This window comes from Gigantopelta aegis, chromosome 10, assembly GCF_016097555.1.
Source record: "Gigantopelta aegis isolate Gae_Host chromosome 10, Gae_host_genome, whole genome shotgun sequence".
NCBI classification, from domain to species: Eukaryota; Metazoa; Mollusca; class Gastropoda; order Neomphalida; family Peltospiridae; genus Gigantopelta; species Gigantopelta aegis.
Genome location: NC_054708.1, coordinates 34,796,637 through 34,821,072, shown reverse-complemented (window position 1 = coordinate 34,821,072; position 24,436 = coordinate 34,796,637). Strand labels below are relative to the sequence as shown.

The 24,436-nt window shown below is 38.1% G+C and overlaps 1 protein-coding gene and 1 long non-coding RNA gene across 4 annotated transcripts in view; both read right to left on the bottom strand.

Moving 5' to 3' along the window:
* Window positions 1-9,621: 9,621 nt before the first annotated feature.
* LOC121382587 (GDNF-inducible zinc finger protein 1-like) overlaps window positions 9,622-24,436 on the bottom strand; it is a 98,365-nt gene continuing 83,550 nt past the window's right edge. The window contains exons 5-6 of one of the 3 annotated variants that reach the window (XM_041512092.1): window positions 11,896-12,166; window positions 10,093-10,209 (exon numbers count right to left, since the gene is read on the bottom strand). In XM_041512092.1, the coding sequence (XP_041368026.1) occupies window positions 11,932-12,166 (235 nt within the window). In that variant the 3' untranslated portion in view covers window positions 10,093-10,209; window positions 11,896-11,931. Of the gene's footprint in view, window positions 10,210-11,895; window positions 12,167-22,180; window positions 23,696-24,436 lie in introns of those variants that run through there. The other 2 variants (XM_041512085.1, XM_041512094.1) reach the window with 2 other exon arrangements.
* Window positions 15,684-19,308, bottom strand: LOC121382588. Its single transcript, XR_005959188.1, has 2 exons — window positions 17,401-19,308; window positions 15,684-16,364 (listed from the first exon to the last, which is right to left on the bottom strand). It is a non-coding gene; the product is annotated as an uncharacterized LOC121382588 (long non-coding RNA).

Here is a 24,436-nt window from a genome sequence, read left to right as displayed (position 1 = left end):
GTTTCAATAAAATCTGCAATGGACACAGAATGATGCAGATGCCTTGTAACAGACCTACAATGTTCAACAGGTTTCAATGTCCTCAATCTGTTGTAGATCAGATGCAGAACATATTACCCAGATTTCAGGCCGGAAGTGCATTGTTATGAAATATATGTATTTTCTTTGATCTGTATCAGTCAGTAACATTACAGACTTTATGGAAAAAAAGGCTTAACAGTCAAACCACACACATCAGGGTCACGTATTGTCTGATATAAAGCACTAGTATTCTAATCATGCACACATTACATTTGTCCTCTTTATATCATTGTTCACGTAGACCAAGAATAGCCAAAAGTTGTAGACGCTTTGTAACATCATTATTGGTTGTCATAAACGACAAACAGCATAAGGTTTCTCATGTTGAATTCTCATACTGTCCTAAATGATAGTAGCATATACTGTGCCAAGTCACATCCAGTTCACTTCCTATAGACCGTAGTCAGTATCCAAGGAAGGAATGTATCTCAGTAGTAGATCATTTGACTCAAGATTGATCACCCTCTGTGCACTCAGTATTTTTTTTATTGTATTTTTTTTTTCTATCCTAACCAGTACCCTTCAACTGGTATATTAAATGTTGTGGAATGTGCTGTCCTGTCTTTGGAAAGTGCATACAGGTCCCCTTGTCACTATTTGGTGGGAATGGTTGCAGCAGGTTTCCTTTTTCACTACCAAGGCATCAAATAGCTGTAGTTTAAAATGTGCCACGGTAAAGTTAAAGTTTGTTTTGTTTAACGACACCACTAGAGCACATTGATTTATTAATCATCGGCTATTGGATGTCAAACATTTGGTAATTTTAACATATAGTATTAGAGAGGAAACCCACTACATTTTTCCATTAGCATCAAGGGATCTTTTATATGCACAATTCAAAAGACAGGAGAGCACATACCATGGTCTTTGATATACCAGTCGTAGTGCACTGGCTGGAGCGAGAAATAGCCAAATGAGCCCTCCGTCGTGGATTGATCCCAGATCCGAACACTTTACCACTGGGTAAAATGTGCCAAAATGTGCCAAGATGTGATTAAATAAATATTTCTTTTCCTTCCTTGAATACCACAGTATAAACTTACTAACTGACTATCTGCAGGAAGAACAACACTAGTCTGGCTCTTTGCTCTTAGTACTGTCTGGAACATCTTGAAAAAACTCTCCCTTTCATTTGAGTCCATGATATGTCTATCCTGTCTGTCAGATCTCTTGTTGCAAACTCGTAGGACCAGGTCCCGTGCTTATAAAACTCTTCCTTTCATCTGAGTCCACGATATGTCTATCCTGTCTGTCAGATCTCTTGTTGAAAACTCGTAGGACCAGGTCCCGTGCTTATAAAACTCTTCCTTTCATCTGAGTCCATGATATGTCTATCCTGTCTGTCAGATCTCTTGTTGAAAACTCGTAGGACCACGGCCCGTGCTTATAAAACTCTTCCTTTCATCTGAGTCCACGATATGTCTATCCTGTCTGTCAGATCTCTTGTTGAAAACTCGTAGGACCAGGTCCCGTGCTTATAAAACTCTTCCTTTCATCTGAGTCCATGATATGTCTATCCTGTCTGTCAGATCTCTTGTTGAAAACTCGTAGGACCACGGCCCGTGCTTATAAAACTCTTCCTTTCATCTGAGTCCACGATATGTCTATCCTGTCTGTCAGATCTCTTGTTGCAAACTCGTAGGACCAGGTCCCGTGCTTATAAAACTCTTCCTTTCATCTGAGTCCATGATATGTCTATCCTGTCTGTCAGATCTCTTGTTGAAAACTCGTAGGACCACGGCCCGTGCTTATAAAACTCTTCCTTTCATCTGAGTCCACGATATGTCTATCCTGTCTGTCAGATCTCTTGTTGAAAACTCGTAGGACCAGGGCCCGTGCTTATAAAACTCTTCCTTTCATCTGAGTCCACGATATGTCTATCCTGTCTGTCAGATCTCTTGTTGAAAACTCGTAGGACCACGGCCCGTGCTTATAAAACTCTTCCTTTCATCTGAGTCCACGATATGTCTATCCTGTCTGTCAGATCTCTTGTTGAAAACTCGTAGGACCAGGGCCCGTGCTTATAAAACTCTTCCTTTCATCTGAGTCCACGATATGTCTATCCTGTCTGTCAGATCTCTTGTTGAAAACTCGTAGAAACTTTTAGAGTCCAGACTCAATTTCTAATGACATCACACACATACAGTTTGTATTCTAAAAGTTGTATAAGCACCAGGCCCGTCTACTGTTAGTGAGTTTGGGTCTAGTGGGTGAGAGAATACAAAAGCCTATTATGTTTTGGTCATCAAACAGCGGCTGATTCAACAATGTTGCTGGAACCAGTACAAACATCAGAAGGACCAGAAAAAAAGTTTAACAGTGAATATAACTGTAACAGGCAAAAAAGTTTAACGGTGAATATAGCTTAACAGGCAAAAATGTATAGCACTTCCTAATCATTAGTTATAGTGCATCTAATACATACACCTCAACAGGCTTTCTGCCAGAAAATAATTTGAAGGTACGTAATAAAAACAAAGCAGACCATAAGTGTCCCTACTATGTGGTATTAGGTGGTTATGGGGTTGAAATCATTTGAAATTGAACACTGCATTTTGTGTACTTTGACAAATTTTAAACAGCAGTTCTCTTATTATAATCTTTCTAAAAAGTATAAAAATGTATCCATTTTTCCAAGATTTTGAGGTATGTAATTTTACCCTCCATACCCTCGGGCAGAAACCCTGCTCTAGGATATCCATTCATCAGTGTATATATTGGCATTCCTAAGTTTTCTGTCATATTTATACTAAACGTCAGTATCCCATTGTTAAACAAACATTTCTGACACTAACCCTGACTAAAAATGATTACATGTATTGTAGGGTGTATACTACCAAATCAAATCCCATAGACGACAATAGTAACATATGCGGCTAAAACTCCTACCTGCAACGTATCAACCGACATAAACGCCACGGATATAAATACTACCACCCCTTACACTTAAAGTGAATCAGAAAAAAATGGGGGTCAAGCTGCTCGTTTCTGAGATAACGGGTAGCGTCTATGACTACCCTAGTTTCGCACACAATTTGAGTACTTTTTTTTACAGGTACCCCATACATGTTTCAAGCACAAGGCTACTTGACACATTGGTACTAGATGAAATAAAATTGAACATTTATTTTACCCAGATGAAACTATTATTTTTTACAACCAACACACTCACATTTATAACCAATCACAGGACTTGTGGTGTTCACTTCTCTATCAAAAGTTCGGTGCACCTCGAACTTTGACCCAGCCGGAAGTTATTTGGTATAGTACTACCTATATAGTAGGAAGTGGAAATTACTGGTCTACAGTTGTCACTAAGAAATGTATATCCTTTAAATATTAGACAAATAAATGAAAGTTAAAGTGTGTTTTGTTTAACGACACCACTGGAGCACATAGAGCAATTAATCATTGGCTATTGGATGTCAAACACTTGGTAATTCTGAAATGTCGTCATCAAACGAAACCCGCTACATTTTTTTTAATGCAACAAGGGATCTTTTATATGCATTTTCCCACAGACAGGAAAACACATACCACGGTCTTTGTCCAGTTGTGGTGCACTGGTTGGAACGAGAGAAAACCCAATCAGCTGAATGGATCCACTGAAGTGGTTTGATCCTGTGATGCAAGTACCTCAAGCGAGCACTCAACCAACTGAGCTAAATCCCACCCCTAGACAAACGAATGAATACAAGATGAGGCCACATCTATTGATGTTGGGATTAGAGGTGGTGGGGTGGGGGTGGGGGTGGTGTATGGGTGCAGTTGCTATATATAAAATATAAATAAATAACTTCACCCAATCATTAATGTGGATTCTTAACAAACTATATTAAGGAGATTGCCCAGCGTTTTCTGCCATCATAACATGTTTCAAATTAATAAGAGTCATTTTGATTACTAAAATTACATATTAATAGGTGTCGAAATTGTCTGGCAAGCTACAAATTCTGCCAAACCAAATCAAAAGCTGCTGGACTGAATATGATCATAATGTATAAATGTAAAATAATTGTCTGTCTGACAGGACAGAACCGGAGGCTAAAAGATGTCCCGGCTCATGGTAATGTTAACCAGCAAAAATTGGTAAGGTCGGCAGCATTTCAACCTCTGATTAAATACATTTTTTTATATTACAGTGTCAGCTAGTGTTTGTATATTCAATGAGTTTCTGGTTATTTTTGTCATAGCTCAAACTGTATTATACACATCAATAATTTTGTACATATGAAAAGATAAAAATGAGTAAATAAAATGAGGTGTGAGCTACTGCAAACACTTAGATGATGACAATATGCTAAAGATGTTACTGCTATTACACAGTGTTCTAGCTTGCAATAAATAGAGGGGCGCCCTGTTTTGTGCCGCCCTGCTGTGTTTGTTGCCGCACCTGCCCTAATTCATTGTCAAATAAAAATACAACATCTTGCTTTCCTCTCAAAGCGTGTACAATGTTGTTACGAGTCTGAATTCCCAACTAAAAAACGTTTGACAATATATTGTTTGGCCACAGTTGTGAAAGCCGACAGCAGTAACGTGATATGTTTTTTTTCTTTTCTATTGTTATTCGATATGACTGCAGACGAGTGGACAAAGCTTGAATGCGAAGTAATCCTCATACCGTCACGCACATAACCACACACCACCTAGCAAACACCTAGTTGAAAGTAGACCATCATGATAAACTTCGACAGAACGTCAAATGCGAAATTTATTTTGATAAGTAAATTTTTGAAAGTAATTTTTGCCTTTGCAAATACTCAGACCAAGATACATATAGATAGTCAGTAGTCCTTATCAATGATACAATGATTGCATCTTTATAAACTAGCAACACTGGTTATTTGGTCTATGTAGGCCTAACTATTTTGTTAAAAGCATGTTTGCAAAAGCTATTTAATGAAATCTATCTAGACCTTGACATGCAATCATAGTCGTTTTTAAATGCAGTGAGCAACTTGTTACAAATATATCCTTATGTCATTTTTTAATCTGTTTGTTCTTTTATTTCTTTATTTCTTTTTATTTATTTCTAATCATTCTCTTTTTTTCATTTCTTGATTTCTTTTAATTATTTCATTTATTTATTTATTTTAAATCACATTTGGGCATGATATTAAATGGTATAAATACTATATATAATAGAAAAAAGAATAGGATTTTTTTTAGGTGATCCAACCTTTTGTAAAACATTTTAATAGTTAAAGTTTGATTTTATTTAACGACACCACTAGAGCATATTGATTTATTAATAATCGGCTATTGGATGTCAAACATTTGGTAATTTTGAAATTTAGTCTTGGAGAAAAACCTGCTATTTTTTTCCTTTAGCAGCAAGGAATCGTTTATATAGCATATACCACGGCACATACCAGTCGTGTTGTACTGGCTGGAACGAGATTTTTTAATATTGCATACGGCGATGAATGTACTGTTTCATCAAACATCCAAATTTAAGAACAAATTTAAGAATAAATTTGGGCTTAGAAATTGATTGTCCCCCTCCCTCCAAAAACGTTATGTAAATTAAAACCAGCATAGATATTTCTACATATATGATATTTATGAATGTAAAAAATTCCATCATATCCAGCACTTGCCTCAAAAATAAGATTTTCGCGTTAAAAATGCCCTACAATTAAATTAGCGCCCTGCCCTATCAAAATCCTAACTAGAACACTGTTACATGTTGTACTTACATTCATTATTCATGTTTTGCAATTCTAGTAAACTTGCTTAAATGGTAATAAATGAAACAATATATATTTGTATCTTAATTGGAAATATTTTTGATGAAAGTAATGCCATATTAAATTACATTTCCTAGTAATTTAGGCCAGTTCTTACTCTGGGACTGATCTGTCCAGGAAACTCAAACACATTGCTTGAACTGATGAATCTAAACATGGTAAATGGTCAACTGTTAAAGGTACAAAGATTTAGATTATGCAATATTTGTCTCTTACTCAACATGTCCCTGGAACCAGAAATAAACCAACTTAACTCAGTTAGCACAACATAACATCAATACATATTGTTATGTTCAAAACTAAAACAAATGTAATACAATACTATTTATTTCTTAAAATTTAATATCACTGTCATACATAATCTTGAATATTTATATACATGTATTCCTTAAATGATCATTTAATTAGTAGATTAGTAGATGTCAGTATTTAGTAGATGTCAGTATTTAGTAGATATCAGTATTTAGATTTTTCAATTTTGACATGGTCAAAGTGATTTTTAACATGTTCAACACAGCATGATTTATAAAACAATTTGACATAGGTGAATGAATGAAAGAAAGAAAGATTTTTTTATTTTATTTAACGACGCACTCAACACATTTTATTTACAGTTATATGGCATCAGACATATCGTTAAAAACCACACAGATATTGAGAGAGCAAACCCGCTGTCACCACTTCATGGTTTACTCTTTTCAATTAGCAGCAAGGGATCTTTTATACGCACCATCCCACATACAGGGAAGTACATACCACAGCCTTTGATACACCAGTTATGGGGCACTAGCTGGAATGAGAAGTAGCCCAATGGGCCCACTGACAGGGATTGATCTCACACCGACCGCGCATCAAGCGAGTGCTGTACCACTGGGCTACATCCTGTCCGAATGAATGAATGAATGAATGAATGTTAATGACACCCCAGCACAAACATACACATCATCTGCTGGGTGTCAGAAAAGTTTGACATACATGTTCATGTTTGCTTTCCAATGAATGAGTATTCACTTGAATATAAATACTCCATTCTTAAAATGACTGACTGAATGCTTAACAACACCGCAGCACAAAAATACACATCATCTATTGGGTGTCAAACAAAGGTAAGTACATCAATATGACTATTCTTAAAGTGTAATTACAAAAACTAAGTTTAACAATGTTTAAACCAAGTTTAAACCCTTACTACAAGATGCATACCACCATTCACTTCAACATGCATTTCAACACAATTTCTATTTGAAAATATACTCTTCAAAAAAAGAAACGCAAAAGGGTACAAATGGGTTATAACTCCGATTTTATGTTTCCTACCGGTTCATGCTTTGTGAATATAAGGTCATTGCATGTCCCAAACACATTCCCACGGTTACATTCGATAAAACGCAGCTACTGTACAATAAAGTTCCAAAATGTGAATATTCGCAAAAATGCAGCCACGTGCAAACCATGTCACCACTGCACGTGCGTTGTCTGCATGTGCAACATGAACACCGACAGTATAAAAGTGCAGGGTGTTCGCTTGCCTGGCCTCTGTATCTGGCCGACAGTTGACAATCCAGGACATGCCACGTCTCAGTGAACCGCAGAGAAACAATGCCATCGGCCGACTAGACGCAGGCGAATCCAGAACGGCCGTTGCATGGGCATTCCATGTGTCCCCAAGCACCATCTCCAGACTGTGGGACCGTTACCAGCAACATGGATCAACACGTGACCTCCCTAGATCCGGTCGACCACGGGTCACTACCCCCGGGCAGGACCGCTACATCCGGGTACGCCACCTTCGGGAACGATTGACTACTGCCACCTCCACAGCCGCAGCAATACCAGGTTTGCGCAGGATATCCGACCAGACCGTACGGAACCGCCTACGTGAGGTAGGAATTCGTGCCAGACGTCCAGTTCGAGGTGTCATCTTAACACCACAACACCGTCGACTCCGACTGCAGTGGTGCCAGATTCATCGACAATGGCCTCAACTGCGATGGAGACAGGTGTGGTTCAGTGACGAGTCCCGATTTCTGCTCCGACGTCATGATGGAAGATGTCGCGTGTATAGGCGTCGTGGTGAACGTTATGCGGCAAACTGCGTGCAGGAAGTGGACAGATTCGGCGGGGGTAGTGTCATGGTGTGGGCAGCCATCTCACACACTGGCAGAACTGACCTGGTCCACGTGCAGGGCAACCTGAATGCACAGGGCTACATTGACCAGATCCTCCGGCCACACATCGTTCCAGTTATGGCCAACGCCAACGCAGTGTTCCAACATGACAACGCCAGGCCTCACACAGCACGTCTCACAACGGCTTTCCTACAGAACAACAACATTAATGTCCTTCCTTGGCCATCGATATCACCGGATTTGAACCCAATTGAGCATCTATGGGACGAGTTGGACCGACGCCTCCGACAGCGACAACCACAGCCCCAGCAGCAGCAGCCTTGCAGGCCGAGTGGGCCACCATCCCCCGGGACGTCATCCGTACTCTGGTTGCTTCAATGGGCAGGCGGTGCCAGGCAGTTGTCAACACACGCGGAGGCCACACCCGGTATTGACTCCAGATGACCTTGACCTTGGTGGTGTGTCCTATCACTTATTCACAATGGACTAGAGTGAATTGTGAAAAATCCTGCAACATTTGGTAATTATCGGACTCACCATTCAATAATTAAATCAATTCTCCAAATGTTACGACAATGTGGTTTTGCGTTTCTTCTTTTGAAGAGTATATATTCTGTAAAAAACTAGGACAAATATGAGAGTTATCCACCCTCCAGCCAGATCACCGCCTCATTTTGCTATATGTAAGAGGCACAATACCACTTGTTATCATTTTAGTACTAAAAATAACAAGTAACTTCAATGCCATGTCATGTCATAGGGCTTACGTGCACATTCAGATTAAGCTGTTGTAGTGCACACCTGTCCTGGGCACAAGAGCCGACCTCGGCCGGCTTCTCTGCCAGGACAGGAAAGGTGGGGGTGAGAAGGAGGAGGGACTGCCTGCACTGACAAGGGAGCACCAGCAGCCCGACTGTGGTCGGTAACAGGCGGAGGGGGGTGGGGGTGGGGGTGGGGGTAGTAACTTCAAACCAGTGAGTTATTTAAATACTACAGAGGTCAACTTACTTGTAATCATCAAAGAAAGATTTGAAAAGACATGTCAGTGTTTTATATAAAAAAAATATATAAAATGAAGAAGTATTTCCTAAACCAGACTATATTAAGCTGATACATAAAGTAATGACATAACAAATGGTGGTGTACATGTAGTGAAAAGTGAGAAATATTAAAGCATACAATTAACAATGGTTATCATTCTGCATATTTAGGTTAAGAATTATCGCCCAAATTCCACAGAAAATTTAGTGTGTTAGTCGGTGTTTATAAGTGTGTACAGTGAAGGCACATTTAGCTTCTGTTGCTACCAAACAAAAAAACAAAACAAAAATTTTAAAACAAGAAAGAAAAAAATTAAAGGGATATACCCTAGTTTTTAAACACAAACGCATATTTTTGACTATTATAACTGTTTTTAATAACCTAAATCATACTTTACTTAAGATTTTATTGTTTAGATTATCAATTTCCGTACATTCGAAGTGTTTTTGGTTATCCTGGTGTTTTTAATATCACAAAATGCATTTCTCATATTTTTAAAAATGCACGTGTGTCTGAGAAGTAATAGTTATGGAGTTGAGTTTTAGTCTATTTTTAGAGTGTATTTCACCATTTCAAAGTCACAGTCTCATATTTCACTCAGCTGTAACTTTATCCAAATGTGTTACAGGTTTGTAGATTAACTAAACTTAGTGTTAATTTTCACGGGTTGAAACTAGGGTATGTCCCTTTAAGAGCTGAAACATTTGAGTAAACAAAAGAGACAAAAACTGATAGCTGAAGCCTCATCTATAAAACCAACTCGGCCAAAATGTTGGTCAATATTTATGAACAAACACACACAAGCCTTTGACTAATGATATCAACAATAAAATGGAATTGTCTGAATAAATGTTGTATTTTCTTGTTGTTGTTTTTTCTTTAACTCTGAACAGAACTCATTTCACTTTGGGATAATATAATCCGGATAGTGAGGGATCCTTTGTTTCTCGCAAACTGCATTGGCTTGGTGGTACTTTAGATTCTTTTTGTACACAAATTCCAGTCCACACCGATCGCAGTGAAAACGTTTTGGTGCCGCATGTTCTGAACTCATGTGTCCCTCAAGGTTATCTCTTGAAATAAACACTTTCCCGCATTTATTGCAGGTGTTCTCTATAGGCATTGTGTGGCGAATCCCGTGACGCTTTAAAGAAAATCTGCTGGAAAACCTTTTGCCACATTCCTCACATGCAAATTTCTTTATTCTGAAAAATAAAACATTAAGTACTGGTAAATAGATAAAACACAAATTAATATGTGCAATTACATAATGATTTAACTGAAGTACTTAAAAGTTTTATCTCTGTATGCGCTCCGACACCATATAACTGTAAATAAAATGTGTTGAGTGCATCGTTAAAGAAAACATTTCCTTCCTTTCCTGTATGTACCAGCTCATATAAGATACATTGCACAACTTTGTTTACCATCTATCGCCACATATAATCTTCAAAACAGTCTGGACCACATCTTTTTTCATGCCCGTCTTAAGCGGTCACACAAGGGAGTAGAGAAAAATGACTGCATAAGACAGGTGGCCGCTGATTACAGGTTGTCATATATACAGTCTTTAAAACTTTTGTTGTTTCTTTGTTGTTGCCTCCTTCAGAAATAAGGTAATTGGAATGTATTAATTTAACCATTCTCAATAAGTTTGTTTTCTTTTTCCATTTAACTATTTAATTCCTACTTTATGCAGTGTACTGTCACAGTAAAAGAATCTACAAATGTCAAACTTAGCCTGCCCAGAGGCAATTAGATACATTCCAGAGTCATACTTTCTTTATTGATACACAGTAGAGATGTCAGAACTCAACGGGTACTAGTATTCCTAAAGGTGTGAAGATTGGTTATTTGCTGCACCTTGTCGCTGTTGTTAAAATATCACTTTATATACTAGTAAACATTTATTATGGACGCTTATTTTAGCAATTTGGGATCCGATTTAGGTGGCTGCTGGCCAAGTTAGACTGGTGACCGCTTATTACAGGTGCATTTACATTAAAACAGCTTAAGGCAGGTGATCGCTGATTACAGGTGGCTGCTTGGACAGGTTTGACTGTACTAGTTTTGGTGCTCTCATTCAAATATTGAAAATAATCCTGTGGTTACAATACACTTCTATAAAACAAGTTTTCACTTGATAACAAATTAATATAATTAAAAAACGAAAAATATTGTAGTCCACAGAAATGTCATGTATAACCTTTACCATGTCATCATTTCTTGTTGTTCTTGGCTTATTTTTGGTGTTAATTTTTTGTATATTTTTGGTGTTTATTGTATGTTGGTGTTTGTTTAATTTTTTTTTTTATTATTGTTTTTTATTCTGTGCAGGAGTTTTGTTGGTGTTTTTTTTTATATCCTTTAAAAAAAAACCCCAAAATGTGATAATATAATTTATCTTGCCGACATGTTAAACCATATGATATAGCCAAATAATCAAAATAACGCCAGACAATAATTGTTAACAATTTATTAACGGAGCCGTACCACTTGCCAGTTCCTGTCATGGACGGAGGAGCCGGCCTTGGCCGGCTCTTGTGCCCACAACAGGCATGCGCTACAACAGCTTGTTCTGAATATGCACGTAAAACCCTATGACATGACATGACTTGCCAGTGACGAAAAATAGTTCCATCGATAAACGAGTTTTTAATATTGCAATATTGATTGATTATCAATGTTATTTATAATCTAATTATTGCTTTAGCATTAACTGGGGTGGCTGGAAACTGTTGGAAATTACAGACGGGGTATAAGAGAATTTGGCTCCGTCCACAGGGGTATAAGGGATTTGTCCAACGGCAAACAACCAATTAGATTAAAGAATTTTACCTGAAGGCGAGATAACAAATGTTAGTAAACTTAAATCCTTTAATAAATTTCACCTAGAACTACATGAATCTTCTGAAAGCCAGAAGTAATCAAAATCCTCCAAGAAAGGTTCGCCCACCGCAAGTGGTCATGTGTTTGTTGAGAACATCACTCCGACTAAATCGTTTCCCGCACCTGCTGCAGGAATGTGTTTTCACGTGGTGGTGAATACAGCGAATGTGCCGCAGTAGTGAGTGGTTAAAGCGGAATGGTCGCCCACACTCGGGACACTGGTATGTGTTGGCCATGGCTGTACCACTCCATCGGTGTGTGCCAACATGTGTCCTGAAATACAAAACAGGTCAGCCATAAGCGTACAAGATAGGGGGACAGGACAGGGAGGGCAACTGCCCCCCTAGTGCTAGAGCATAACATCAAATTCGGGCACAAATTATACAGAAATTCGGGCAAAAATTATACAGATATTCGGGCAAAATGTGCTAACCTGAGACCTTTTTACCATGTGTTTTCATCATTTTTTTTTCAAAATTCATTTTAATCCATGTAAAAAATGTGTAGTGATTCGTTTGCAACCCTATATAGCTGTTTGATAATAATGCTAATATCAATAAATGTTGTTATGCAGATTTGGGAACTTTCATTTAATTCGGACAAAAGCCAGCCTGCCCCCCCCCCCCCCCTACAAAAATGGCAGCCTATACGCCTATGAGTTCAGCCATTGAAAGCCAGGATCACATGGCAGTCTACCTTCTAAATAGACAAGCAAAAGATTGCCAGAAAATATATGCATGTTAAGTTTTTTATTCAATCAGCTGCATAGTGGCCATATGTGACTGGTTATTAATACATGCATTTTGGTGTATAATTGAAGTAACGCTTTGCAGCTAAAAAAAAAAAATTACTTTCTTCAGTTTTAGCTAATACTGTAGATCTTGAAATTAACGCGTCCCTAAATTAATGCGAGTGATGGTGGACAGACTAAAATGCGACATGAAAGTAATGCGAGTGGCCTCCCTTTGAAATATTACTTTCCTAGCAACATACATGTATGTCCGTGTACTTTTTGGTTGAATCCATGTTACAGTTGTCTTCAATGAGATCAACTAACATATCTGTGTACACATCAGTTAACCTGTTTAGTCCTTAGTGTTTTTGGTGAGGTCAACTCCAAGACTATTTTGCAGCGTTCAGTTACGTATGGTTACATAAATTTGGTTAAACATTAGCATATATATACCATTACAACTGTATCTTCCTAAGAATGTAGACATGTTTCAAAGTCATAACAAAAGAACAATTCACCCAACTAAGTTGCAATGAACTTGAACAGTGAAATCAAAGAATTGGTCAACCTCAGGATTAGCGTGCTAAAACCCATTCACACGCGATGTATCGTGTCGGCTTTTGATAGGATAGCCAAAGACCCTGCAATCATCACGCATGGCTGACATCTTGTTAGATTATGTACAAATTTATGTCTCATCTACAATGAATTGTTTTCCAGTTGTGTTATACATGTATGTTAGAATTTTAATCTTTGTTTGTTTTGTTTTAATAACGTGGAACACATGGACAAAGCATAGCAATAAATACATCATATTATTAATGTGAATAACACGAGCTTGCATTTTTCGCATTAATATTATGATCGCAATAATTTCAGGATCTACAGTATACTAAAAGGCAAAAGTTATTGTGACATGGATTGTTTGGAGTAATAAATTTGTGAATGGATTTATGGTTGTAAACCAGAGAAAATGTGCATGAAACAGCTCGAAGAAATGCAACCAAGCAGTTGTTGCAGCGATTGCATGCTTTGTGCAAAAAACATGGAATATTCGGGAGAAATTCTGTCCAGTGTTCACCATAAAAGGCCAGACATTCAGTCGCAAATCATTGCCACTCCATGCAACCATCAGAAGTCCAGAAGTCAGAAAAACACCATTAGTGAAATGTTTGATGCAATTACATCATGCCACGCCTCAGTGAAAATGACAGATGGTGAGTCATAGGGATGCTTGAATCTGGAACCTCATAACGTGACATCGCATGTCAATTCAACATTCACAAAAACACCATATGGCACTTATGGCAATGATATCAACAAAACAACCAGGTCAGGGACCGTCCACATAGCAGCCGACCACCCGTAACAACCCCTCACCAAGATACATGGATCCGAACCATGCATCTGCGAAACAGGTTCCAGCCAGCAACCCTCACAGCCCGTACCATCCCTCAATGAGATGATGGTGCAAGGCCTGTATCAACACTCAAGATGGACACACTTGCTACTGACTGTGTGAACTTTGCTCTGGACCCCCTCTAGTGATGTAGCTCATTTGCATATTGCAGGTGCGCCCTTTTCATGGACTATTGCTTGTTTCCATACCTTCGGACATTTCTCTTTCCATGTTATAATGTTTCATACACAGCAGTAAAAACTTATTATCTTTGTCTTTTGTGTGTCACAATAACTTTTGCCTTTTCGTATATTACCTGTTTGACGAATGGTTTATAGTGTCCAATATAAGCTAAACAGAAATATACACACACTGTATCTTTCAAATCAAAGTTAAAAAGTTTGTTTTGTTTAATGACACCACTAGAGCACATTGATTAATTAATCATCGGCTGTTGGATGTTAAACATATAGTAATTCTGACAGAGGAAACCTGCTACATTTTTATTAATGCAGCAAGGGATCTTTTATATGCACTTTCCCACAGACAGGAAAGCACATACCACAGCTTTTGACCAGTTGTGGTACATTGGTTGGAACGAGAAAAACCTCAGTCAGTTGAATGGATCCACCGGAAACCATATGTCTCCACTGTTAATTCATGAATGACCCTTCCTTTAAGGACTGACACAGAACCCGAAGCAGACACAAATACATGTAGCAGACAAACTTGTGGTCCATTAATATAAAGTTAAAGTTTGTTTTGTTTAAAGACAACACTAGAACACATTGATTTATTAACTATCAACTATTGGTTGTCAAAGATTTGGTAATTTTGGCATATACTCTTAGAAAGGAAATCCACTACATTTTTCCATTAGTAGCAAGGGATCTTTTATATGCACCATCCCACAGACAGGATAGCACATACCATGGCCATTGATATACCAGTCGTGGTGCACTGGCAGGAACGTGAAATAGCCAATGGGCCCACAGATGTGGATCCCCCTTTAATATAAAGATGCATGGCAATAACATCTGTTTTAAAAATGGCATTAATCTATATTTATATTTTGCTGGAAATTTGTTAAGAAACTTTATTTACATAAAATGTGTTTTTAAAAAAAAAAAATATTTCCGAGTTTAAAACTCATTAATATGTTTTAATATAAGTTTTAACATCATTTATTATAAATTTATATGCCAATTTATTGGTTCCTTTTTTTATGCAAACAGACTATACATGTATAGAATAGTGTTTACAAGTCAATCTTGAGATAGACTCTTACACATCAGGGGCAGGACGTAGCTTACTTGATGCACGGTCGGTCTAGGATCGATCCTCATTGGTGGCTCTAATGGGCTATTTCTCGTTCCAGCCAGTGCACCACGACTGGTATATCAAAGGCTATGGTATGTGCTATCCTGTCTGTGGGATGGTGCATATAAAAGATCCTTGCTACTAATGAAAAAATGTAGCGAAGTTCCTTTCTAAGACTATATGTCAAAATTACCAAATGTTTGACATCCAATAGCCGATGATTAATAAATCAATATGCTCTAGTGGTGTCTTTAAACAAAACAAACTTTAAACTTACACACGACATAAACTAATTTCCATCCATATTGGGAATTAAAACCAAATTAAAAACAAAAGCATTAATTGAAATTAGTTTATTTAATTTCACTTAACAACACACCATATACACATTTTAAAATCTATATACATACAAATCTGAATCTGGGATACACACATATTTGTAACCAAGTGACTGAAATCTGGGACACACATATTTGTAACCAAGTGACTGAAATCTGGGATACACACATATTTGTAACCATGTGACTGAAACCTGGGGTACACACATATTTGTAACCAAGTAACTGAAATCACGTTACATCAGGTCCTGTATTTTTGATCAATGTGTAGATGCAAAATGATGGTTGTAAATTTCTGTTATCCTGCAACAGTCACACATAGCAACCAATGTAAGTTCATATATTGTGTAATTTATAATCACACTGATATTGTTTACAGAGATTAACTGTTACATAAAGAAATGTTTAGGGATGACACTTTAGATAGATCAAGGATGGATTCAAGGGTGTAAACTTATACTAGTAGATCTTGTCTTTGTTTCAGTACAAATATTTTATGTCCTTTGTTTTAGCACAAATATTTTATGTCCTTTGTTTTAGTACAAATATTTTATCAGCATATGTCCAGGCAACCCCACCCCCTACCATCCATCATACAATCCTATATCAGCCTATGCTTGAAGCTTGCTTTACAAATATACTCTAGTTTGTGAATGTTAGCGTCACTCGTGGTCAATGAACCTGGTAACATCCTACAGCCAGTCCAATAGTTTGTGAATGTTAGCGTCACTCGTGGTCACTCGTGGTCACTGAACCTGGTAACATCCTACAGCCAGTCCAATAGTTTGTGAATGTTAGCGTCACTCGTGGTCACTGAACCTGGTAACATCCTACAGCCAGTCCAATAGTTTGTGAATGTTAGCGTCACTCGTGGTCACTGAACCTGGTAACACATCTTACAGCCAGTCCAATAGTTTGTGAATGTTAGCGTCACTCGTGGTCACTGAACCTGGTAACATCCTACGGCCAGTCCAATAGTTTGTGAATGTTAGCGTCACTCGTGGTCACTGAACCTGGTAACATCCTACGGCCAGTCCAATAGTTTGTGAATGTTAGCGTCACTCGTGGTCACTGAACCTGGTAACATCCTACCGCCAGTCCAATAGTTTGTGAATGTTAGCGTCACTCGTGGTCACTGAACCTGGTAACATCCTACCGCCAGTCCAATAGTTTGTGAATGTTAGCGTCACTCGTGGTCACTGAACCTGGTAACATCCTACGGCCAGTCCAATAGTTTGTGAATGTTAGCGTCACTCGTGGTCACTGAACCTGGTAACATCCTACGGCCAGTCCAATAGTTTGTGAATGTTAGCGTCACTCGTGGTCACTGAACCTGGTAACATCCTACGGCCAGTCCAATAGTTTGTGAATGTTAGCGTCACTCGTGGTCACTGAACCTGGTAACATCCTACGGCCAGTCCAATAGTTTGTGAATGTTAGCGTCACTCGTGGTCACTGAACCTGGTAACATCCTACGGCCAGTCCAATAGTTTGTGAATGTTAGCGTCACTCGTGGTCACTGAACCTGGTAACATCCTACCGCCAGTCCAATAGTTTGTGAATGTTAGCGTCACTCGTGGTCACTGAACCTGGTAACATCCTACCGCCAGTCCAATAGTTTGTGAATGTTAGCGTCACTCGTGGTCACTGAACCTGGTAACATCCTACAGCCAGTCCAATAGTTTGTGAATGTTAGCGTCACTCGTGGTCACTGAACCTGGTAACACATCTTACAGCAGCAGCATAAAGTGTTTGTCTTGTTTAGTTTGTTTTGTTTAATGACACCACTAGAGAATATTGATTCATTAAATCATTGGCTACTGGATGTAAACAAAAATATTGACATGCAATAGCTGATGATAACACCACCACCATTTGATTCTGACAATGTTCTGGGGGAAAAAAGGTTCATTTTTAAAAGGATTGCCCACAGATGGCAGCAACAAAGTTAGTCTTATTATTATTGAATATTATACATTGTAGTTAGATAAGAAAGTGATGTTGAGGTAGGAACACCAGCACAGATCTAAGGGCTGGGTACTGGGAGTGTGGTAAAGGTCTCACATCTTGGTTGTGTCTGATGGTCTTTAGTTCTGCGTGTGTGAAGTGTATTTGAAATGCTGAATCAGATGGTCTTTAGTTCTGTGTGTGTGTGTGTGTGAAGTGTATTTGAAATGCTGAGTCAGATGGTCTTTAGTTCTGTGTGTGTGAGGTATATCTGAAATGCTGAGTCAGATGGTCTTTAGTTCTGTGTGTGTGAGGTGTATCTGAAATGCTGAGTCAGATGGTCTTTAGTTTTGTGTGTGAAGTGTATTTGAAATGCTGAGTCAGATGGTCTTTAGTTCTGTGTGTGTGAGGTGTATCTGAAATGCTGAGTCAGATGGTCTTTAGTTTTGTGTGTGAAGTGTATTTGAAATGCCGAGTCAGATGGTCTTTAGTTCTGTGTGTGTGAGGTGTACTGAAATGCTGAGTCAGATGGTCTTTAGTTCTGTGTGTGTGAGGTGTATCTGCAATGCTGAGTCAGATGGTCTTTAGTTTTGTGTGTGATGTGTATTTGAAATGCTGAGTCAGATGGTCTTTAGTTTTGTGTGGGTGAGGTGTATCTGAAATGCTGAATCAGATGGTCTTTAGTTCTGTGTGTATGAAGTGTATCTGAAATGATGAGTCAGGTGGTCTTTAGTTCTGCATGTGTGAGGTGTATTTGAAATGCTGAGTCAGATGGTCTTTAGTTCTCTGTGTGTGTGTGTGTGTGTGTGTGTGTGAGGTGTATCTGAAATGCTGAGTCAGATGGTCTTTAGTTCTGTGTGTGTGAGGTGTATTTGAAATGCTGCATCAGATGGTCTTTTCTGTTGAAGGCTCTGCCACATTTGTTGCACACGAATCGCGTCATGCGCTGGTGCACCGTGCGCACGTGTCTGAGCATGGTGTGTCGGAAGGAGAACGTTCGACTACACAACCCACACGCGTGTCGACTGACTGCGGGTCGAATCCCAGGCCCAATACTGGTACCTGCTGCTACACACCTGAAACAACACAAAATCCATGTCAGTATTCTGTGCCACAATTGTACAGGACCCGATCACTGTTACAAACAGCTACATCCATCAAACACAGTCAGAAAGGAAACAACTATTTGTTTAACAACACTCCAGCATTTAAACAAATTTGAATGACAGAACAATTACAGCAAAAAGAAATTGTATCTCTGCACAAAACAGAGTCAAAGAGAGTATTTTACCAAGTCATGACTGGCACCGTAAAACTATAGTTATAGATGTTTAAAATTATTCTTACTGTAACTTGTTTTTCAGGCCTAAAATTATATCAAAATCAAATGTTAAAACTCACTCTGAGTGGACGCTGGTACTAGGACGAGAACCCAGTACATTGCACGCCTTAAACGGCTTAACTACTGTCCTACAGAGGCTTTCTTTTTACTGTACAGATCATCCACAGCTGTAATTTCGGGTAGCAGGGAAGCAGAGAAGTTTATATGTTGCAAGTCATTAAAAGACGTGGCCCACTAGACAAACTTGTATATTATGAAAAGTTAAACCCGTGTTTGCGGCGAGTCATACTGACAATAAAATGGGCGGAGCTTCAAGCCAGAAATAACGATCACTTGATGTGCACATCAGCTACTGGATGTCAAACATATGGTAATTCTGACACATAGTCATCAAAGGAAACCTGCTACATTTTTCCTAATGCATTAAGGGAATTTTTTATATATACTTTTCCACAGACAAGAAAACACATACCACAGCCACTGACCAGTTATGGTGCACTGGTTGGAACAAGTAAAAACCAATCGGTTGATTGGATCCACCGTGGTGGTTCGATCCTGCAACACAAGCACCTCTGGTGAGCACTCAACCAACTGAACTAAATCCCACCCACCCTGTATATTATGAAGAAATCCTTGAGAGTAGGCTTCATTTGTTGATACAGTTCATAAGTTCACCACAATTCTGTGAGAGATAACCTATCTTATTTAACAAAGAGTGGAACACAAGACAAATACCAGATATTCAGTCCACCAAGTTTCAGCTAGAATCAACGGAAGAATAAGAACAAAAGCAGTTTGTATTTGGAGAAGTAGTTTTAAAGAATGAACACTTTATGAAACAAAAATGACCTGTTGAGATATATACATGTATATACAGTAGATTCTCGTTAGGTCGAACTCGAGAGGGTCGAATACACTGCAACACTCGAACCACAAACGTCCTCAGTTACACTTATACAAATGTTAACTGAACGGTTAGGTCGAACTGCCCGATGGGTCGAACACTTTCTCAAGCGCTGACAGGGTTCAAGCCAATGGGATTCAACTGTATATGGAAATTTCACCATTTTTAAATACTACGTGTAATATCATCTTAAAGTAGATGTTTAAGTTGTTTTCCCAACTTGAAAAACAACCATTGGTTTAGATATCATGTTGTCAACCTTTAGGTTAATTTAAAGATGGTCTGTTATTTCTGTTATGTTCATTGAGGTATGAAAAAGAAAATCATCTGCAAACTGTGTGAATTTACGAAGCCATTCACACATCAGTTTATGGATGATTTGAAATGAACAAACTCGCACTGCTACATCTGGACCAATGAGATGATGTTATATTGCAGTAACTGTAAAGGAAATTTAATTATATTAAGTCTAACAGAAAAAGGACTGACTGTGTATTCAATTAAGGTTTGTCTGTTATTTCTTTTACGTTTATCAAGGTATGAACAAAACAAATCATCCGCAAACTGTTACACATAATTTTGGGGATTATTTTTTTGTTTATACGAGATCATCTGCATGAAGTGCCCTGGAGACATGTTTGGACAGATTTTCAGTGATGCCATTAATGAAGACATTATGGTATGTGTTGTCCTAAGACACCGGTCTGTAAGAAAATGCACACAAAAGATCCCTTTCTGCCAAGTGGTAAATGTGAATTCAGAAGTGATCTATGTGGTGACATCTGGGCCCATATTATTCAAGGTATCTTAGCTTACGATATCATAAAACTATTGTAGGCTAGTGACATCTTAACCTACAAAGGTTTTACAATATCGTAGTGCTGAGATACCTTTGGAAATCTGTAGCCAGGTTTCTGTCTCAAGATTCCAGTCTAAACAAAACAGAACTAAAACACCTGTAAAAAGCATCATTTATTGTAAGCAATCAATAATGATCTATACTATATGGTTGTATTTGAACAAATTCTGTAACTGTACATGTTGTTTTCTTCTTCCTACAAATTTAAGCTTTTCATGGCCATTCAGACTTTAGCATTGCTGTTGGGATACTATGACATACATGTAAAGCTGATTACATATTCTTGGATTCTTCCTTTGTTTCATTTATATTATATACACACACACAAACATGCATGCACACACGCACCCTCATGCGTTCCACCATGACTGTCTAACAAAATGTTCTCACTCACATTCAAATGGAAAATAATATAATAAAAAACCCCAATGTTATCTGAAAGTTGAGTCTACTGGCTAACAAAATCACACACAATGATGGCAATGTTCAATATTTTAATTGCGTCAATAACACAATTTTGAAAGTACATTGTGTATATAGCCTATTTGAGGCAGCCAAAATAACTATGGATGTGGGAAGTTCTACAGTTGAGTATAATTGACCATCCTGTGAGAAAACATTCACTGTAAAGTCATAAAGACAACCAGACTCCAAACGCTCCGTAGAACAGTCGATGTGCCCTTTGTATTTCCCCTTTGAGTTGTGTTATATATCATCAAGAGGTAACTGCTGCAACTACCTTTGCAATGGCTTGATGGTGTCATGGTTAAGCCATCGGACATAAGGCTGGTAGTTACTGGGTTTGCAGTCCGGTACTGACTCCCACCCAATTTTTAACCACTACACCCTCTTCTCTCTCACTAACCACTAACCATTAACAACTAACCTACTGTCCTGAACAGACAGCCCAGATAGCTGAGGTGTGTGCCCAGGACAGCATGCTTGAATGTTAATTGGCTATAAGCACAAAAATAAGTTGAAATGTCAAAAATATCAGGCACACCTGTGTCAAAAAGTCAACGGTTATCTCTATCCTTTGCCAAGGTCAAATAAATATGTACATGTATTTGTTTTTCTTTGCAGCTCTTCACCCTTCTGTGTTTTCTGATTTGCACACCTAGATTGGTGGTTTACCGCACAACTTCAGTGATAATAAAATCATCAATCTATGTCAGTCTACAAATCAGAAAACACAGGAAGGTTATCTCTATTTCAATTTCAACTCTTTTTCTTTTTCTGAAACAAACTATAAATGATTTTCCTACTGTGATGTCATTAAAGAATGCAAATTTCTTTTCTTTATAGTCTCAAATGAAATAAGTTTTTTTTACTAAATATTTATGTTATTATAAAAATAACTTTAATTAGCAATAATATAATGCCTGTCCTGAGTCAGACACCCCCCCCCCCCCCCCCCCCCCCCCCCCCCCCCCCGATCCTGTTCGAAACCATAGTGGTATATGGACATGTTAAACAAGTTACTAAGCTAAGCAATAATATAGAACTAGTGCATGGGAACGTTAAAAGACATTGTCAAAGCACTGATTTTTTAAATATCATAATCAGAGTCATATAATTTTATTTTCTGTTATTTAAAGTGCATGTTATAATTGTGTTCCAGGATTAGTGATTAAGACTTTGAAGTCCTCCTGGTAAGTGACATGTAAGTTGTGCAAGCTGTGAGCTGTGTTCATGGGAAAGGGACTTGTGGTGATCTTTACAACATTTCAGCAAACATATCTATACAGTAACAATATATGTCATAGACATCCTTATGTGCTCTAGTGGTGTCGTTAAAGAAAACTTTTTTTTTTAGGCAACCTGAAGTACTGTAAAGATCAATCAAACTTATAATAACTATTCCAGTCTACATGAAAATCACTATATGCTTCACCAATGTTGAAAACTTTGTTGATAAACGAATGAAATATGTGTGTGAATGCAAAACATGCACGTAAAATGTGACATATTTCAACTTAAAAATCAGCACATAAAATGTGACATATTTCAATTTTAAAAAAATCAGCACATAACATGACATATTTTAACTTAAAAAGATGTGACATATTTCAACTTTAAAATCAACACATAACATGTGACATAACATAACTTTAAAATCAGCAGCTCGTAAAATGCAGGTTTCACCACCTCAATCTCATTCATTGTTACAAATGTGTTGAATTATAATACTTATTGTGTAGATGGGAACATACATTCAAATGTAACGCCAAGGAGCACAGCCACCAATGGTGAAATGGGGTTACTAATCCCTCTGTGTTAATCTTTGTCATGTGTTCTTTGCATCAATGATAGTTCTGTTGAGCACTGCTTGTGTGAGATCTTTGGCATAACTTGTGTTTCGTTCATGCATTAATTGAATACATCATTTAAATGGTCATAACTGATTACACAAAATAAAATTGGTGATCAGAAATACTTTTGCACAACCAGAGTTTTTAGCCTATATACTAGCAAAATGCAGCAATTTATCAACCTGAGTGTTTGGCCGATATGATAGCAGCCGATGACTCTGTGCTAGAGAACGGCGTGTCAAGTCTGTCAAATCTTCTTCTTGCAGTAGGCCACGTGCTGATTGAGGTGGTCGTTCCTTCAGAATCTTTTACTGCAGAACTGACACTGGAATGTTAAATCTTCTTCTTGCAGTAGGCCACGTGCTGATTGAGGTGGTTGTTCCTTCAGAATTTTTTACTGCAGAACTGACACTGGAATGTCAAATCTTCTTCTTGCAGTAGGCCACGTGCTGATTGAGGTGGTCATTCCTACAGAACCTCTTACTACAGAACTGACACTGGAACCGCCTCACCTTCTGGTGTACGCTCTGCTGATGGCGCTTCATGGTCCCGCGCTGCGTGAACGTTTTCCCGCACGTTGGACATGGGTGCATGTGGAAGCGCGACGCTATGCTCCACGGCAGGCCACAAGGGACAACTCTCGATTTCCTGAAAACAAAATAGTCTGTACGTTTAACTCCATGGATCAAACAACAAACGGTGACTCAACACCGAGGAGATCGGAAATCGGCATGCACATAAATTGTTATAATACGATTTACTCTATTCTGATTGAACAAAGTCACTACAAGACTGTATGAAATCCTTCGATAAACCTCAGAACATGACATCATAACGTCATATGGGACGTCATTATGTAAACAGGTCATGGAAAGCACGTTAGAAACTGATCTTTTGTGTATTTTTAACTCCAAGGAAGTGTTGTTTATAATTATAATCGTTTGTTATTTTTTTATGAGTTTATCGATGTACAAGTCATAAATGTAGTATAAAATTGCTTCACTATGCTACACTACGTGATTTTATACAATTTGTGACTGTTATACATTGATAAATTCACAAACGAAACGATAAACAATTCTTACATAAACTGCCTTTTAACAAGTTTTTGTAGATTAAGCAATCCTATATATGTGTTTGGTTAATCTTCTCCATCCCACCCTTCCTCCAATCATTCCTCCAATCATTCTTCCAACCATTCCTCCCACCCTTACTCCCACCCTTCCTCCAACTCTCTGTAACACCATAATAAAGTTGTAGTAACATCACGTCTGAAACAGTGTAATAAAAGACACAAGAACTATATGATGTGTACATACTATAAATAAATAAATGTGAAATTACTGTCAGTTTCTGGAGACATCACCTTACAACCCAAGTCGTTAGCAA